A 20,564-nucleotide genomic window follows, 5' to 3' on the forward strand; every position below is an offset into this window, starting at 1 on the left:
CAACACTACAAGCACTTCACGCGGCATGACGAGACACAAAAATGCACGAATAGGTTTGTTTTTCTGGGAGCAAAGGCACAGGTTCGACTAGTTGGGTTATGCAGAAGGAACAGCAGCAAGCAGCCTCAACAGCGAAATCACAAACCATGTTAACGGAATGAACGCCATGAGCTATGTGTACATCTTAATTTCAAGTCGCGTAGCCGCAGCCTTCATATTTGAATACAATTCAGCGGTACGATTAAATAATAAGGGAGCTCTTTCAGTCACTGAGAATAATCATACCCGTGATTCGAACATTGATTTTTGCGGCAAACGCTCTGCTTGCTACAAAAATCCTATTTCTGAAAAAAATATCTACGCATGAGTGCGTGTGTGTTAAGTGCCACAATTTTTGACATGGCTTCAGAAGTGGTGCTCAGGACCGAAACAGCCTTCCACTTCGGATATTGGATGCCCTGATAGCCAGTGGTACACCACTCGTGCTCGCACTCCGTTGCAGTTACACGCTGTGAAGAGAAACCAAAAAATGGCGCGTGTCTTCAAGCTCTGACCTCACGCTGTCAATACAGTCCAATGCTACCCTTGAGTTTTGTCGGATCGGTCAAGCCATCAGTGGAGCTCACGAATAGTGAAGATATGGTGGAACCCACTGGTAGCGTTAAGTTCTGTCACAGTCTTATGATGGGCAAAATATGTAAGACATACACCTTTTGCCGTAGGTTCTGTGGTGGGAGCTAACTTACGTGGGGTGGCACCCGAACCCGCCTCTGGCATATGTGAGAGCTCGCGTAGTTCAAGGCCCTTGAAAAAATTAACAAGTGGTACCCCTATATGTATATATATATATATATATATATATATATATATATATATATATATATATATATAGTAGAAAACGGCCCAGGATGAATACATAAGTAGTAAAAATGCAGCTATCTGGATGCAGATGTGGGTGTGACCTTCAAGAAATACCGGACAAATGCTGCAAGAAATGCAACAAAACGTCACTGGTTAGGCTTCTGTTTCTCAGACGAAACTGCGTGCACCTGAAACTTTCAAATGAACACTATTTTATACATATCCAGGCTTTCTCAATATTTTGTGCACAGCTCAGGCATCAAACCTTGCAAAGATATTACGTGAGCTGGTAATGAAGGGCTGGATGAGTTTCAAGCGGGCGGAAGGCGACTTTTGGCAAAATCCCGCCGGTAACCGGTAACCTGGCTATGAGCTTAAGAAAATCCCTTTCGTATGGACCACTCAAGGCTACGCGTATTTCATCTGAAAGCACGGACGTGAGCCTTATGTTCAAACCCTGATTTTCCCACAGCAAATACGTTGTTTTTGCGGGAAAGTCGGGTAACGGTCTCGCGAGCTTGAAGCGTGCGAGGTTTATTATACTGGACCGAACACTTCTCTCCGAAAGGTTAAAATAACAGTGGCCATTCCCGTGTGAGGGTATATGGGCATCGATATCCAATCTGTATTTGAGTCACAGTGATCTTTTCATTTTGATGATGCATGCCTTACATTTGCCCCGACGAAGCAAAAGGGGCGCGGCGCGCAGGTCTCTTATCTTCCAGCAAGATACTTACCAGACCTCCAAAGAACAAAAACCAAGGCCAGCAACGGACAACACCTTGGCCAACAAACAGGCTGCAGTCCAGCAAATACGACTTGTCGCACGACATTCTCGACGAGCAGGTTTGCCAGTCATACGATCAAAACCGAGCGGGTTTGTTCCAAACAACACGCCGTGCCCGTGATATGAATGAAACACCCTGGTTGGTAATACAGTGGTCATAAGTAAGGATCCCCACAAGCCGTCGTAGTGTCCGCAACGCCCTTATATGGACAAGTCGGTTGGTATGTGGATGAATATACATACATGTATATATATATATATATATATATATATATATATATTTACACCATTCTCCAATATGTTTGCGTTTTAGGCATTGATCAATACCACAGATCCCGCAAACTGAGCAGTTTCCGACATTTACGCCTATGCTGGAATTTAACGACGGTGGTCGTACTTTCGTGTAATGAAACTAGGCGCCGGAGGATGTTTCCAATATACGCATCTAATAGTGCACATACGAAGTGCTGTTCACAACCGATCATGCGAGGGAGTGCTAGCAAGTTGAAATGACAAAACTGGCGCCGTGGTGTTTAAAGTGGGAAATGTCAAAATTGCGGTCAGTCCGACGAAAGATGGTGTGGTCACCGCTCCACCTCTCCTACTGTCGTCTGTTCACCCATCGGATGAGCACCTATGGCTACCCATGGAATGAATCGATAGGCGACTGCCTATCGATTCATCCCGACCGATCGCCTAACCCCGGCCACAATATGACTCGATGGAGGGGTCGGTCGGCCGGCCAGCCCTCGATACAGAGCATGCAACCGACAGGACGGCGGGTGACATTACCTCCTCCTTCCTCTTCTTCTCCACCTCCTCCACCATTTCGAGGTCGTGTTCCACGGTCATGGTGGCGACACCTCGACCTCCTGACCCGCCGGTGACGCCGCCTGACTTCGCCGACCACCGGAACAGACGAGAGACCGGGCCGGCGACCTGACCCGCCGGTGAGCGACAGAACCGAGTGACCCCGCCGGTGACCGACCGGAGAACCGAGTGACCCTGCCGGTGACCGCGCGCTGCCGCCGACCGGAGCCGACTGCTGGCCGGCGGCCCCGGCGCCCCTTCACCGGCACCGGCGCCGGCACCGCCGGCGGGCGGCCGACCCAGTTCCCCCCCCCCCCCCTCCTTCGCCGCCTTCACCCCTCCCCGCTGATGGCCGCCGATAAACCCGCCGGGCGGCCCGGCCGGGTCACGTGGGCGCGGTCCTGCGAACAGGGCGCGGGACCGCCGATCGGGGACAGCGCGACACTGGAAACAGATCGTGGGGCGGGGTTGGGGGCCGAAGGGACCAAGTGTGTGTGTGGGGGGGGGGGGGGGGGCAAGGAGACGCATGATCGTGTCCCACGGACGGGTCGCCAGGCCATGGACACCACGGACGGGTCACGCGGCAGAAGGGGAGAAGACAGCACAGAGGGAGGAAAGACCGGGTAATGGGGCGGACCATGGGTAGCTACGCGCCACGGACGGGTTATGCGGGCAAGGACGGGACGCAGGGACTAGCAGGGTACGTACCTGAGCACTGGCATCACCAGGTTGTTGCCACAAATCTCACCCACTTAGAGATGCAATGGTGATGGGTGAATTCCTGCAGCCAACAGGCAGCAACGACACTTCCAGTTTGATGCGCGAACAAGTATAAGTGTACCACTAGCCAGGGGTGCCTGTAGAATTTCACGATGGGGGATGGCATACCAGAAAATCACTGAAAACCAAATTTAGCGCGTCCCAGGAGCGCGCAACTTAATGCGCAGTAAGTTCACACAGTAAGTTCCCGATTTCCTAGCTATACGTGACTACCTTTAATTTTTGATTGTCAGCATTTTACCAGGTATCTATCAACACATCTCATAAATTGGATAACTCACGGACGGGAACGTGCAACGGGAGCTAATTTGTGCGCGCGCTCCTACCTCTATGTGCTTAACTTATAACCCGGGGAAATTCCACCTCGCTTTCAGTGTGCTTCTGTGCAGGCTCTCAACGGCCACTGGCTCCATTCGCTTATAATTTTGGCGTTTTTATAATTTTGGCGTTCCAGGCTAAACAAAATACATCACACGACTGCATCGTCGTGTGTTGACGGATAACTCAGAACGCCGCACATCTGATTAGTGCGCCATCCTTTCGCAATGTCTCTGAGCCGGTGAGTGACCCGGAGGTCAGTGTCCACGTGCTGGACTATCGGAGGAGGGCGGCTGTCGACCGGTTGTACGATACCAGCGTTCAGGCGGCAGTCGGTACTTATGCAAAGGGCGGCCGGTTTTGCGAAGGTTTCGGAAAGTGTCACTCCTCTTGGGGCAGTGGCTTCAATGCTTTTCTTCTTCTTTCTTCAACTTCGCCCACTTCAATGTTTTTATCTTCGTCGATATTGGCATGAAAGTCATGACAGCACCAGGGAGAGCATGGGTAAGGCACATTATCATTATTCATAGGAGGCGAAATTGTGTTGCCAAAACCAGTCACCCTATTCTGCAATGACATAGAAACGCACTCGGATACATATCAAAGTTGAATGGCCTGGCCAAAAGAACCTTCCCAGCTATCGTCGTTTCACCTATCGTGTGCCATGTTACCGTATCTTAGCTCTTAAGTGTTGGTATAATTGTTCAGGGAAATGTAGTGCATTAGTTTGACATTCAACTATGAGCCAATTTCGAAATCGCATAAATTGAGGCCGGGTTGTAAAACATTTCCTTGAATCTAACCGCTCACGACGTGCTATATTTGGCACACCCATGCATAACTTAAAATATAGCAGTACTAATGGTTCGAAACAGAACTCAACTTATTACGACGTCTAATAATAATCATATGTCAGGCAGAACACTGCAATACTGCATGAACAGCCACACCAGCTGCGTAACGAATCCCTCTTACGTAATCCAAATCTTTAGATACGTTCGCGCACTGACCATCGGGCTAACTCGTTCGTCTGTGCGTCAGGTCATTCCACTGCGATCTGCGTGTTGCGCCAGTCACGTTGCGTCAGTGCCTACGCAGTTCTTGGCAGTCAACGACTGCAGCTTCCTCTGGTGGGGTTTCGCGCAACGTAGGCGTCTGTTAGAAAGAAAAGTCGGAATTCCCGGCGGTTACGTTGCCTTGCCGGAGGTGGTAGCCGTTTTCACGAAGCCTTAAATCTTTACACTTCACTATGTTAGACGGTTCATGAACATCATAGTGCCGCAGGAAACGGGCGATGCTATTTTGTCTTGGATTTTGTATACACTTCATGCGTTTCAGTATTTTTCAAAACATACAGAAGAATGTGGTGTGACGAGAAGGAACTTCACATTTGTGATATGCGATAGCAACTCACTCAGTTACGAAATTTCCACATCAGCCACACTTCCGCTGCAATGTTGCAAACATTGTGCAGCTGTGGCAGATATGCAAAATATGTCATCCTTTGAGGGGCTGTGACGTATTTTCAAAACGACATTTATATCAAGTACGGTACAGAGAACATCACCAGCAGCAGCATCTCAACGCTACCGCACGCACATTCCAACCGCTTGTAATGTCAACAATGACTTACCTGACTTGTCCATAATGATGGTGACGCATAATTTTACTTCTGAAGGGCGATGAAATGCCCCTTAAGTGAAGAGTTGCAGCAGTGTACAGACTTACTTAATTTTCAGAAGTTGAAATAGGTTTTACTTTTACCACAAGAAAGAAGACAATTTGAATATCGAATCCGCTTAACGTATAATATTAATGCAAATACATCGATACATCCTACACCCGTACACCTGCCGCACCAGCATATCAAGCGATTTACAAAAACGTTAAGCCTGCATTAAGAAACATGCTTGTAATGCTGAGCGGTTATAGAAGGGTTTGTGAAAACCACACATTTTTTTTTAAAGATGATGATTTTGCTTTAAGGACAGGCGACTGCATCGGACATATGACGCCTATATACCTATATTAATCCAACATTCATTTTATTCCTCAAGAAATACATTTGTAGCTAACGGCAGCTGATGCGACTTGCAGGAGTAGGATTTAACCAATTTCAAAGTGGCGCCGGCTGACAGCGTGAGGAACAATGCCGCATGATTGCAAGTGTTACGTTTTCAGTGAGTTTTCGGGCAGAAGCCATCAATTGATGTGAACGGGTGGGTGAAACAGCTCAGAGGTATGACCCTTCCAAGGACATGCAAAGCTTCTCCTATGCTCCTTTGACTTAGCCTGCTCCCACATGACGTGACCCGACCCGGCCATCCCATCCTGAGCGGTCTGAGACCTAGCCTGACCCTACCCGACCACACTGAATTGTAGACAAACTCGCATGGTTTAAGCGGACCGAGCTCACTTGATGTGACTTGACCGTGCTTGATACGACCTGGGCGAAGCCAGCGTGCTTCCTGAAGGGACTTCTTGGCCGGCATTCCAAGGAATGATCAGCTGACTGTGTGCACCTGGCGCGGTATGCTATCAGCTGTTCCTGGAGCCCGGTGTCGATGCCTCGGTGTGAGACTTTCCGCGATGAGTGTCGTGCAGTTACTGCCGGGACCGATAGCGGTGTGAGAAAACGGAGGCCCGGAGGATATGCCGTGTTAGCGGCACTCGACGAGCCACAAAGATAGCCGACGAACCTGTTCGGCTTATAACCAGGAGCGGCGTCACCAATTTTTGCAAGGGGAAAGTATATCTAGGGACCTCCTACCACAGCCCCTTTCTGAAACTTCCCCCGGATTTCGACCCCGTTTCAAACAGATTTACTTCTTATTTAGGCAAAGGCGTACATAGTTAGGCATAAACAGTTGGATACAGCCTCCTCTTGGCTTAGTAGCACCAGCAGTCTTCCTAATCACGGCCTGCTCTTGGGCTGGCGGGGCTTCCTGTCCCTTGCGGTAGAGTCTCTGACGCATCTCATCTCCTTTAAATCATATGAGGTTTCCTGCTGACCAACAGGACGCAGTATTGGACCATCTAAGGTCTCCTCCGGGGCAGCCGTCGTTTCCTTCCCCTTGGCCTAAAGAGAGTCCTAAGGCCCTTGCATGCCTTAAAGACTCTCTTTTTTATTTGGTTTGGTTAACTTTTCGTTTCCATCATCTGGGGCATCCTGTCGCATTGATGGGTCCACTCGGAATTAGAATGGGTAGTAGTGAGCATGTATTGCTCTCCTGGCAAATGGCCAAGGGGAGCTTACCACTATTACCCACCTCCATCCGCTGATGGCACCGCCTTGTCACAGAACTGCGCTTACGATTTAGAAAATCTTGGATTTTGTACGTCTGGATTCCTTCGCCCTAAACGAGAATTATACAACGTTGTCTCGATCAAAGTTTGGTTTAACCACTTCAATGACTGGCTGGGTTTATTTCTCCTAACACAAGCATCCAGTTAAATTTAAACATAAATATGTTTTCACCGGTGCTTCTAAATACGCCTCAGGCATGATACGAACAAATCAAGCAGTAAACATGCGCCTTTTCCAGAAATCTTATGACCAGGGGGAAACTTCCAGCTCCCACCTTAGCCATATGTACAAAAAATAATAGGGTACTTGCGATATTATGGTAGCTATGTTATACCAGGTGTTCACCTGAAGCATCGTTTTCTTAAAAAAACGCACATTGTTTTTCTCTGGTCATGCGCATCTAAATGCTTCAAAATACGCTCTCTACTGGGCTTTGACGTCAATTGCTGAACTGGCCATTAAGTAACCTTTAGCTTTAAAAATTCAATTCTTCGAAGAAAGAGGCCATGTATCGAGCTCTAGGTGAGGTGAGGTTTCAACTATTTCCTTATTTCATTTCAATTGCTCAGAGTGTCAATGCCATTTTCATTTTCACAGCCCCCGACAGGAAACCGAGGTCGTTGTCAGGCGTTAGGTCACTGGTCTCAAATTAACCTCCGCAGTATTTGCTCCTGGTATTCCACTAGCGAAGGATATGGACGGCACCTGCGTTGCCGAGGTGTAGCCACATACTACTTCTGAGGTACACAAACATGGTAGACACGACAAAGGTCATACCAACGCAGCAGCTGACCTATTCATCTCCACCGCCAGAACAGGGCTCAGGTTCATCAACAGGGATGCGGAGGCGCGGATGGAGGCGGAATTTAGTGGAGGAGGGGGAGGGGGGGGGGGGGGGGCGACGAGACGTGGTGGCCTTCACTGGTGCAGAGGCACAAACTTGGGCTATTTGGGCTCAATTTTTCGTATAGTTATCATTTTATTTGCAGTCTGAGCCCGTCATTGTCCCATGCCACACGTTTCATCTCTTGTCGTTGGCGATGCACACTAAGATTTCAAGTGAGCTCAGTATTTCTTGATGGCGCTCGCATGTAGCGATACCAGAAGCGGTGGAGTAATGCAGGGCACTTACCACTCCTCCATGAAAAAATTGGCATCTCACGTACTTTTTGTGTAAGTTATCTGCCTGTCTGTATGTGGCCTTTTCCGTTGAACCCGTCCTCAGCTCAAACGGTAAGAGAGACGGGGTGAAATTTGCGCACGATGCACGTGCGTATGAGACGGTATTCCACATGTAGCTCTCGAGCCGATGCGGTCCACGGTTCGGGCGTGGCACGTGCCGAAAGTGCCGCCTTTAGGCCCGTTGGATTTGCGTGGGCAACGCCTGGAAATGCGACCCACGGGAAACAACAACCGAACAGCCGTCGGAAACCGTGGTACACAGCGGCAACGGGAGATCGGAGCGACACGAAACTTGCACGACGCGGCAGAAAATCGAACGAAGAATCGAGTGTTGACAAGCTTGTGGTGGCACGTGCGGAAATGTGAAATTTACCGTTTTTGGCGGTATTTATGTTTTTGGGTCACATATCGGCACCCAGTGCAGGTGGAGGCGAGAATTGCGTTTCAAAACATTGGAAAATGTACCAGCTACAATTTCACTGCGCATCACGAGTAGTTACAACCCACGGAGGCGCCGCAAATCATAGGGGAATTCACGAATATTAGGATTTCGAGCAATACCGCCGAATGCAAGACGATGTCATCAACATTGTGGACCTTGTTGAATTAATAATTACACCAGCGGGTTGACTGGTTCATTTTTGCTATTCGCCTTCCTTTAATATATCATTTTTTTGCAATCTTTTGCTCGCAAACTTAACTTAGGGTAATTGGTAGCATTAAAACTTTTTACGCCGCGATTAAGGGATATCATCCCAACTCCCGACTGGCGACGCAGTTTTTTAAGCAAAATGGCTGACGGCGCACGTACGTCTGTGGCAGGCCGCCGGCGCCAAAATGGTCTCGCAGCCGGTGGGCCGAGCTGGCAGTCGATGGGACGGCGCGCCTTTTTGCTCGCCACTTCAGGTCGATATCTCGGCAACCACAGGTCGGAAGAACTTAGGGTGCCGCATCTCGGTGGGGATTGGTAGAGGAATTAGCATGCCAGTCAGCTCATACCCAAAGTGCGCGGCCTATAGGGTGAGTAACTCGCAGTCATTCTTTTCCAAGTTAGTCAACGCAAAGAAGCAATACGATTGGACGGTCGAGCTGACTAACTGGCAAGCGTGCAAAGGTAACACCATGAGGTTCCACGACTAAATAATTATCAAACAAAGTTGAGTCGCTTCGGAATGAGCCGTGGACTTCCCGACAATGCCAAAGCGCGATAGACTGACTGCAACCTACTGAAATTATGTAGGGCCGTAGTTTCCCATAGCTGTCATAAACGGGCGTGGAACGGACGAAGAAACTACTTCAGCAGCCCATATATCAGTTGGGCGAGAGTGTGAAAATGATAGCATGTTAGGGTGCAAGGATGTGCGCCGTGAGTAATGACGGGCAGGATGACAGGCAGCTCCAAACATGCATTCAAAACTTTGGTGACGGCCACCGACGAATGGTAAAAATAAATAGTAAACATTAAGGCGCGCATTGCACAACCTAACATGGAGCCTCAATGGTAATACATTTCAACCAAAAACACCAGCAAGTCTTTCCGTAAAGACCCTTTGCCGTACCCTACAGCACCATGACACCTTTCTTGAGCTTCATCCCACCCCGGCGATAAAAACGTCGCACGATTTTGGTTGGTTGCCCAGTTCGGTGACAGTCGGCGACAAATCAGTGTATTTCCTATGGCCTTCACAGTCGACCGATTCACAGCTTTTACCAGCCAACTCCTACCAAACTAGACAGAACGAAATGTTGAAAAAAGATCTAAATATGGTGATTCATCTGGGCGCAAGGGCGTATTTCAATCGTTGCGATGCAACTGATATATGTGTGGTTGGCGATGCCGTTCAATGCATTGCGCTTTTGCAAGCAGCATTCGCATTGCAGTTTCATGAATACCCATCTAGGTTTAATTGCGCTTCCTTAACTTCATTGACAGGTCAGGGAAACTTGGTGAGATGATTCATACAAGGTAGAAATGAACCTGTGATTACCCAGACTGCATTTTCAAGGCACAGAAAAACAACAGAAATGGCTGCTGAATCACTGTAGCATTCGCAAGCACCGAGCCATCCTCCCTTTGAAGAGAATGGTGGGTTGGGCGCTGGGAGCTGATGCCCCCCCCCCCCCCCTCCTCCTCCTCAGTTTGTGACGAAGGGTGCCAAATCTGTGGACACAGACATATTTGGGGCGGAAGATTATATTTTTTTCACTTGTCAGCCCCCACACTTATGTTTAGAAACTGTGCCTCTGCTCGGAATACGATCATTTCATTAATATCTAGTTGACATTGGAATAGCAATGACCCCACGTACGAACTCTTCCTAATATTAATATTGTCTCTGGAAATTTACATGATAGAAAATTAGGTTGGTAATGAGTGGTGAGCACTAAGGTCGCGTAGGAAATGTAGGCGATAAGGAAGGGGTAAAGGTTCCACTGTCATCTCCCCCTTAACCGAGAGGTTTACGTCAAATAGGAGGTGGTTTTGTGGGATTTCGGTCACACTTGTCGTAGGAGTTCAGAGAAAATTGACATTTGGGTCTCCCTCAGAACAATTTCGGTTCTTTGTTGATGATAGCGCCCCGATTGAAACAGAGAAACTCTGGATGTGTCATTTTGCAGTGCTTATTTATGCGCACATTTGCTTTCTATCTGTGAACATGTCATTTCCATGGATGCAAATGCGATATATTTCGTAACTGTTTTTACTGAAATCAGAGCGAAGCTTTTTCTTACGGAACATAATCACTATTCCTATAAAATTCAGTTTATGAGGGCAGACAGTTTAATTTACATGCAGCCCAAATTCGAAGAAGAAAACAGCACAGTTTGTCTAGTAGCGTCGTAATGTCAGGGGTGTCAATTTTTCGCACATCATGGGAGGGGAAGTAGAAAGCTATGGAACCCAGGAACCTCCCTCCCCTAAATGGGTTTGTAAACCGATTTAGTCTGCCTTGTTTTGATTACAGATAATTGCTATTCTTAAGTGTTTTGTCTTTTACGAAACGAAACTTCATCCGAGCAGCAATGTGGTTATGATCAGTGAATTAGTCCTAGAAAAGATCGACTTGGTGTTATGGGTAGCGTTTTCCTAATATTTTCTAAAGGGGGTGTTCTACCTTTTCATGGGGTTTTTGAGCTGAAGTAGCCATCTTGAAAATCATTCGGTGCAGTTCACCGCCCTGGCCTTCTTGAGACACAACCCCCTCTAGTTTCTGAGCTACACGTCCGCAAAGAGGGGAGACTTTCGGAGGGGGGTAATTCAGGGTCATCTTTGCATTTCTGACGTCATAATGACGTCATTAAAATCCTGCCATTCCATAAGCCATGCGGCGATCAAGGCTAACAAATATAATGGTCAAGTTGTTTATATCTGTCGTTCACGACCACTTTTTCTAGATACTACAGCCGTGAATTGGCTCATAATCAATTTTGTCCAAGACGTGAAAATGCAATCAAACAACGACGTATCGAGAAGCATATTTTCTGAACAGAGAAATTGTGTTGTCTAGATCAGCCTTTTCTCTTAAAAGTATCCCAATAGTTATAAGTGAGCTTGTTTCATGATATCTGGTACATGCTTCAATATATGTGCAATATTCTCTTTAATCTCCTAGCCAGAAGTATCGGGTAGGGGGGGATTTGGAGTCAACGTTGAGGGGGCCTATATTAAAATTTTGGTGGGGTAGACCCCAGTCATTTGTATTGATATGCCTGCAACATGCATGACAAAAACCACGGGTTTGGTTAGATTTGTTTGCTACCTAGCGTGCAAAGGACCATTTTGACTTGCTGGTTCAATGGGTACCAATGTATGCATGTTGAAAATGAAAAGTGTGCATTCTGATATGCCAGCTTATTTTTCGGTAAGTTGAAATGCGGATTTTTTCAACAGCACTTGTGAAATAAATAAAAAGACGGCAGCCAACAGTAAGCCCCTACCCTGATTTGCCGTTTTTTTATAACGTGGACTGATGGGGGGGGGGGGGTGATACCCCTCCTATTTCCAAGCTAAGGAAGGTTGGGCCTCACGTAAAACAATGGATTGTTCTCAACTAAATCTAGCGTGTTATAATTACGAAGCCACACACACCATACGAAACCATGCCGGGTAGCGACATGGAATCTCTGGCTACCGGGGAGTTTCTTGTGGGTGGGGTCCCCTTCTGACAGTGCAAGGACTTAACTGGTCACCCAGACCCTTTGGTCACGAAGGGGAACTCTTGCTCGCTGGGGGGCCCCTCTGGCCATCAAAATGTTCGTTTGGTTGGTGATGGTCCACTGGCCGCTCAGTGACCCAATTGCTCGCCAGGGCATGCACGTTTACCTCAATGGCCCGTTTGGACGCATGTTGTTTTTTTGGGGGGGAACAGAAGTGCTAAAAGATTGTCATGCTATTGACGGACCGCCCTCGAGCTACTGAAGAACCCTCTGACCTTTGAGATGACCTCTGAATTCTCAGGGCTCAGAGTACGCTCATGACCTTATGAGGAGCTCAGGCACCTTTATGTCCGCATGACCCTCATGATATTCGTATTCTTTTAGCTGCACAGTACTTAGTTATGTTTCAAAGGGTACCTGATTACCAAGGAGCGCCTCAGTTGCTTTAAAAACCTGCTCAATCTTATATGTGACCCTGTTAAAGTCCCCACCTCTGTGAAAGTGTGCCGAAAGACGGGTCCTGGATCGGCCAGTAAATATCAGTGCAGTCAGATAGGCCTCTTGCCATGGACTCCCTTGGAAAGGATAAGAATAAACATTGACGATCGAATTCTGTTTTGAATGGCTTGGAATAATTTTGCTTTTCAAAACGGAGCTGCCGCTAATCGCGTTTTAAGTAAAACCTTCGGACACCTCCCGTGCGGAAAGCATATTGAAGTGCGGCTCAAAAAGGCTGTGCATGCCAATGTTCTGACACAAGTTTATGTGCGTCTTTATTCGCGTGAAAGTGAAGAACATCTTCACGCCATGGTTGAAATACGGGCATATTCATAGGTTTAATAAAAATAACACTTTCGCACTTTTGGCGCGACCAAATCAACAAACGAACTGCTGAGTTTCTGTACGCCAGGGGTAATGAAGACGTCTAGGATCAGCAATACTTGGTTTGTGTCATGTCGGTGGAAACACATGTCGTTTCGCTGTTCAAACGGCGGAAAATCCTGAAGCTTGAACCTGGAATTTCTGGTGCCTTAGGTTCGCCAAAGCATGCAACAGTCTTCTCAAGTTGGGCTGCAGCCATAAATGATTGTCTTGTTTCGTTCTTCTGCTTTTGCTCGGCGTGACAAGAATTTGAAACATCTGGGTTTTTCAAATAGTTTTGTGATTTCATCTTTACGTGATCCTGATTCATCCTTCTTCCAACACGCCCTCACTACTTTTTGCCCAGCATTTCCGTAGTCGCCTTCACCTCAATCTGAGCCCAAGCCGGAACCCGATATATTGCTCCTCGCTTTCCAGACAGCCTAGAGACCCAGTTTAAACCTGTGCATACTGATTGCTGGGCCGCAGCGAAAGGCGCCCACCAGGCAGCATAAGTCGTGCCAGGCTTGGAACATGCTTAAGGTAGGGTGGAGATTATTGTGATGGTTGCGCTCGGGCTCGAAGAGCACACGTGGTTTCCGCAAAGGGGCATAGCCTTGAGGGGGCCCGTATGCTTAACGTTATCCCCCAGTGCTGCCTCCCACCGGTTGGAATTCTGTCCTGTGCTCAGTTGCCCTGGCTGTTGAAGTCCTTCCCCGTTTTTTTCCACGGCTAGAGGATAGCAAACACAGCTCTAGATCAAGCTTAAAGGTGAGGCCTCGGCAAGTTCCCGATGGTGGAAGAAAACTGCTTTTGTGATTGGACTATCTCACGCTCTAGGGCCAGTGTGCCTGCATTCTTGCAACAGCATTTATCCTAGCATTAATTGAATGCAATTGTATAGATAAACAACTCGGTTGTATGCATGATATTGAAAGTTGCAGCAATGAAAGAGGCTTTCGGTGATACGCCGATGCCTGATGGCACTACTGGGCACGGATATCACTGTCATTTCATGTCATATGGTGGCGTGTTACGCCGCCACCGCCACTTTTTTTTTCGCAGAAATTTGGTCGGGGCAAAGATACACTTCTACCACTCCTAAGAATGAGTCCACACGTTTCATGACGGGAGCACCACTGCGAGTCGGAAATCTCCCGCATGCCTCAGAATGCTCCGTGATGCCCAGCCGGGAATTGGACACGCCCGTCATTTGCGCCTGACTCGACGCACTCGCACGCTGCATTGCAGAACGCCAGTCCGATTTGCTAACTTCACGCTTAAACGATAAGAGCCTCTGCAGCAATGACGATAACGACGATAACGGTGATACTGATGCAGCAGGCCGCAGAGCGCTTCCCCCGCAGCTTTGCCTGTACCTTCGTATGTGCATCTCTCAGCAGAAGACGGTGTCCATTTCTTGCATGTTCGTGTGTTAGCACACTGATGCACATTAATGGAAAGAAGCGGTTCTTACATGCATGTCCGCGCTGCCGACAGCAAGAAAAACGCATACAGGAACACCCAGCCCAAAACAGATGTGTCTCGCCAATCACGTCATTAGATGGGACGCGCCACCAAGCCGACACCATCCCGCAGAAAACAGCATCCACGTACATGCCCTTTGTTGACGGCTCGGTTTCTCATGCCAAACATGCGGCGTCATAGTCACTCCGCGTGTAGGACAGCGCAGAAAAACGGAGAGAGCGGCGCGCCGCTGGGTTGCGACAGTCGGCGCAGGTCCGCGCAGACCAACACTTTCTTGTGCGCGCGCAGCGCGTGGTCGAAAAACCAGTTTGGTGCGCGCCGGCCGACGCGGAGTGGATGGGGTCTGGGAGGGTGCCAAACCATCGGGAGTGCCCGCTGGCGGAGATGTGACGTAATATAGAATGCCGCCACGTACCGTTTCAGGGCCGTCGTCATCCTGCGGCCTTTTCAGCAGGGACGACTCTGAAATGAGGGAGGGGCTCTGTCAAGTAACAACGGACATAATGTCACCATTTGTGAGTATCACGTGACCACGAACAGTACATTTCCAAGGCGACAGCACTCTTTGATCTGACGATTATGGCTTGTCTTAGGGTGATCCAGCGCGGATTACAGTAAAGAGCACTCTCTCACAGTTTCTCAAGGGATATCAACGGAAGTGAAAACAGTTTTCGAATAGTGTAAACGTCAAGCAGGAGAAGTGGCTTCAAAACTGGAGACGTTCACCGGACAGACGAGGAAGCATATTGCCATTTTTGCTAGCCGATTCGTTGCACCAAAAGAGAATGTTTCACATTTGGAGATATGGAAGCAAGCACCATATATTAATAAGCTCACTTATGACTTCTGGTATGCTTTTAAGTGGAAAAGGCTGTTCTAGATAACACTATTTCTCTGCTTAATAAATATGTTTTTCAATATGTCGTTGTCTTATAACGTCACTATATCTCGCACAACACTGAGAGCAATCGACGGACGCTATATCTGGAAATCGTGCTCGCCAACGCCAGATATGAACGACTTTTCTTGGCCTTGATCGCCGCTGCGCTAATGGACCGGCAGGATTTGAATGACGTTATTATGGCGTCATGGGTGGCTGGGTAACCTTCGCATGTTTTTTCCGAAAAAGCCTGCACATCTTTGCGGGCGTGTAGCTCAGAAACTAGAAGGGTTAGGCCCTAATAAGGACAGGGCTGTTAACTGTACCGAATGACCTTCAAGATGGCTATTTCAGTTCAAATCCTCATACAAAATGAAACACCCCCTTTAAGACGAATATTTCGCAAACATTTCGTGGGCACAGGGCGATTAATGCCAGACAGATGAAGCATGAAAGGTAACAAACAGTTTTTATGCCGATAATATTCATGGTGCATGGCAGAAAAGCTTTTTTACGAACCTCGATGCTTGATCTCATTGGAAGAAGGCGAGTTGTCGATTTACGTCAATAACGTGGTGCTGATGATAGGAACTGAATGATATACCAGCACAATCGCAAATACCTAAGCTTCCGGAAACTTCACTCAAGAATAGAAACTGTCATATATTTACTCGAGCAACAAGGCCGCCATGTGAATTTCCCTTGGGGATCGGAGGACGCTCTCTGTCATCGGTGACGTCACATGCGCTTTGGCACCGGTAATTGACTAATTTGGCATCCAAATATGTCACGAGATGGTTGCTAGTTGCATCGTTAATTGCAGGACACGCAAAACACAAATGAGGTGGATCTGCTTCGGCCGTTTGGCTCACCGGCGAGTACTGCCACATGACCTGCGTACGTCCTTATCTTATATAATACCTTGCATTATATAAGATGCAATTCCAACGTGGCGTGACGGCCAGCGTGGGAATCACAAACGCACTAGCAACGCTCCAAAGGCTATGGAACTGTGGGTCGTCGATCCAAGCAAACCAAGGTTTGTGATCGCCTGGAGCAGACCCAGGTTTGAGTTCCCCTCGGGACGCGGTGGGCCATCCTCGCATGCAATGAGGAGTGTTGTTAGAGTAATTTAACAACTTGCTCGATGGCCGATGAACGAGCTGGCTGCACTGCTTGCATCAGGCGTGACTTTCAGACAGACACAGGCTGCTTGGAGTAAAGAGGGTTAAAACACGCGCTGATGGACAGGAGCCAGTGTTCTGCAGCCTCCCCCCTTCTCTCCCCCCCCCCCCCCCCCACCGGCAACTGACGAAGCTGCGCGCAGTTGCGAAGAGCGTCATCTCTGCGGTAAAAAGCAAAGAGTATCGTAGAAGAGACATGCCATAATATTAACCATCATCATATCGCTGACACCTTCTTACCTAGTTCTCACCACACATCCTTCCTTCTCACCAAACTGCTAGGACTCGTCACTCTCACCGTTGCTTAATTTCCACCCCTCACAACCGCCTGTTGAACATGTGTATCCCCATGATTTTGCAGGCACGCCATGCCTCCTTTTCCTGGGTCCTACTCGCCTGCCCCGTTCACCAGTGTGCCAAACTCCCAATACCGTCTTGCCTACTTGACATGGCTTCCAAACTTCTTCCGCCACCTCATCCTGCTCCCACAGCTCGCCCCTGTTGTCTGACCCGACTCTTAACACACTGTCCTGTCTTAACTTGCCATCGATGCACGTCCGTGCGTTTCATCCGTTTTCATCGTTCGTCCGCCTACCTTTCCCGGCTTCATGGCTAGCCTCCCCGGCTTGTCTAGCTCTCGGCATTCATCTCCTCGTGTTTTCCGGCTCTCCGAGTTCGTCCCCTCGCCATACCCAGCATCCAGAGCCTGCCCTGTCGCCATACCCAGTTCTCAGAGTTCGTCCCTCACTTTACGCGGCTCGCGGAGCCCGTGCTCAGAGGAAAAACTCGCGCCCACTCGCCGACGAGCGCGGGAGACTCATATTAACGCCTGCCATTCACGAAAGGGGGCTGAAACGCGTTCATTACTCAAAGTTCTATTTAAGATATTCTCTCGTGATATGCTGACTGCGATGAAATTGCGTACTATTACGACGTTTTAAGACAATGTTCCACGTTGGAAGATATTGAAGCAAGCATCAGATAAGATGAAATAGGCTCAGTTATAACTATCGGCATACTTTTACGTGGAAAAGACTGTTCTAGACAACACAACTTCTTTACTTCGTTAATGTGCTCCTCAATACATCATTATTTGATGACGTTATCGCGCCTCGCGCAACATTGGGGGCCAACTGACGGTCGTTATATCTGGAAATCGTGCTCACGAACGCCAGATATGCACGAATCGACAACTGTATTTCTATTGGCCTTGATTACCGCATAGCTAATGGGATGATAGGGTTTAAGCGCCGTTTTATGTATTAAGAAAGGCATGGTTGTAAACTGTACCGAATAATCAAAATTGCTTTTTCATTTCAAAACCAAATACAAATGTGGGGCAATCCATTCAGAGGAAATGTGTCTTAGTGGCCTAGACCTTTTTTCAGCACTGGCGTGCGGGGAGGCAGCTTTTTGGGCAATTTGTGGCACACCACTGTCTCCCAGTTTTTTTCAAGTATCCTTTTAGTTAAGTGTTCAATGTGCTTATCGTCCTTACCGCGCTGTCTCCTAAGCGTTAAAAATTAGATCGCTCACTCAAGACGTAAACCATCACGTGAACCCTGTATGACATCATGCAAACGCCAAACTAAACAAAGACTTTGTTTCTTGGAGTACACAAAGAAATAATTCAATTCATTACAAGATTTTCAATGCGTTTTTCACTACCAAAGAAAAAAATAACACTGTATGATGCCGTGATGTCGAATTAAAAACTAACGACATCATTATGATCTTTGTGCATATTTTCGCTCTTGTCAGAATGACGCAGTTTGCCCTAAAATGCGCCATAACAATATTGAGCATTATTAATCAGCTGAGTTTGTGTCGCGGTGTGTCTTTTGCGAGAGCGGTTGTGATGAGCCGGTAAATGCAGGCAAACTTGAATGCAACACCCGGTGGCTGAAAAGTGTAAGTTGTGAATAGAAGTCTACGTGCCTTGGTCGGGGTACCATAAATAAGTCATACCCAATTGTGAATAGACGTCTGCCCAAAAATATGTGTAGTGTGTATTACTGTGAATGGTGCATCGGACTGAATATCTACATTCTGGACATTTGTTCCCTTAATGTGCTAAGGCGTTCAGTTCACTGCAACTTACACTTTATAGTAGAATTTTAGCGTCAGACCCCAGTATGGGGCCATCATCATTGCAAGCTCATTCGCTTAATTTTTTAAAAAGACACTGGAAATTGGTCAGCTTTGACAATATGGTAATGGAACAGCACTTGAGCAAAATTGCCCTGTGGGAATGGTTGTTATAACTTTTTGGATACACTCAGCATATGAAGGCAAAAAGTTTGAAGTCCAGTGAATTTCACATATTTGAAAATGCTGTTGAGAAATGTCCTGAAAAGTGAGCTAAGGATATTAATTCCGGAGTATTTTTTAGTTTAATCTTAAGAAAAATTTTCTGGATTCATTCAGTCATCTCAGTCTTGTGATAAATCATATTGGTAGATAAAATGCACGAAAGGAATGCATGGTAAGCTTAGCTTAGCATGCCAGGTAAAACAAAACCCTAAATTGGGGATAAGACCGATCCCATTTAGTGCAAGATTCAAGGTGTCTTCAGGCTTAACATCATGCTCACATATTTGCGACAGCTTGTAGATTAATGAGTTGCTGGAAAACCATTTGCATTAGGTAGAATGAAACAAACAAAAAAAAAACGCCTGTTCAACTTTTGTGTCTCCACAGGGCATTGTCTCGTAGGTAAGTCATCCTGAAAAGTGCGATTTTCTGGGAAGTTCGGCCTTTAACCTGCCATAATGGGGTGAATTATTAAACAAACAACATAAAAGGTAGTACCCGAGGCTGCTAGAGAAGACTACGCAGACGTGACATCACCATGGGACTAAAGTTTGATATCCCGCAGTTGGTTGTTGGCATGACGCTACGAAAAGGTTGGTAGATACTAGTCATATGATTAAAAAGGCTGATTTCGCCACTGAACTGGATAGCACCTCTGTTCTGCACCTTTATCTTAATGCTATATGAATCGATACAACAATTTTGCATTCTACCCCTTCTACATGCAAATCAATATTAAGACCTGATCGCAAAAATAAATCCTACTTAACCAAGTTTTCCAGTTGCAGCACCCGCGCTATATTCGTCGAGACCAACCCGCGTGAATATCTGTATGTAAAGCGCTTTTGAAAAAGGATGATTTAAAGGTAAATAAATAAATATCGTGCGTAATATTCATATTGAATGAATTAATGGGCAATTATTGCGCATATTTTTTTGCCCTGCAGTACCTATATGGAGTGAAATGTGAAAATAAGGTAATGTGAGGAAGGCAGGTGCCAAGAATTTCGCTGTTGCTGTGCTATGATCTTCCTGAGAGTTGGTTAACTTGCAGATCTATAATGTTGGATGGGTTAGATAAAAATGGCGCGCAGAGAATAATACCCCCTACACCCTAACGTATTCCTATTAGACTATTTCGGAACTGAGATATGGGCCTCGACTCTTTGACTGGCAGAGATTGCAAAACTCACCAGAAATCTGCCCATTCTGCAGGAAAATTATGCCATCTTGAACTGAAATGGCACACGCTGTATTTAAGCCCCCGGGGTTCACTACTCACTAACCCCATAAGGGCAGGCCATCCCTGCATCCACCCTGACAACGCTCCCACTAAGGCTACGGGATGTGCATTACAACTTCTCAAAGCGCGTTTCAGGGTGCTGCGAATCCGTCTGGCTTGCCGCATCTCATTTCCATGATATGTTGTTGTTGTTGCATGTTGTACTCTTTTAAACACTGTTTGTAAGCACATCCGGCTAGAGTTCATCGGGATAAATCACTGGTGAATGGGCACCCCTATCTGTCTGGTGGGGGCAAGCTGGAGGCGAATTTCAGCAATAGTTTTGTGGCTCTGTTGCAAACCAACGCCATTTCACAGCTGAAAATGTTTCATTGAACGTGCTAGGTTGAAAA

The 20,564-nt window shown here is 47.3% G+C and overlaps 1 protein-coding gene across 3 annotated transcripts in view; it reads right to left on the reverse strand.

Annotated features, from left to right (window-relative positions):
* The window catches only part of LOC119105929 (solute carrier family 15 member 2), a 59,955-nt gene that overhangs the window by 20,405 nt on the left and 18,986 nt on the right, over positions 1 to 20,564 (reverse strand). For 2 of the 3 annotated variants that reach the window (XM_037229499.1, XM_037229497.1), the window contains exon 2: positions 14,968 to 15,014. In XM_037229499.1, the coding sequence (XP_037085394.1) occupies positions 14,968 to 15,014 (47 nt within the window). Of the gene's footprint in view, positions 1 to 2,440; positions 2,576 to 14,967; positions 15,015 to 20,564 lie in introns of those variants that run through there. The other variant, XM_037229500.1, reaches the window with a different exon arrangement.

The sequence above is a fragment of the Pollicipes pollicipes genome, unplaced genomic scaffold, assembly GCF_011947565.3.
Source record: "Pollicipes pollicipes isolate AB1234 unplaced genomic scaffold, Ppol_2.1 Scaffold_6138;HRSCAF=7277_pilon_pilon_pilon, whole genome shotgun sequence".
In the NCBI taxonomy this organism is placed as follows: domain Eukaryota; kingdom Metazoa; phylum Arthropoda; class Thecostraca; order Pollicipedomorpha; family Pollicipedidae; genus Pollicipes; species Pollicipes pollicipes.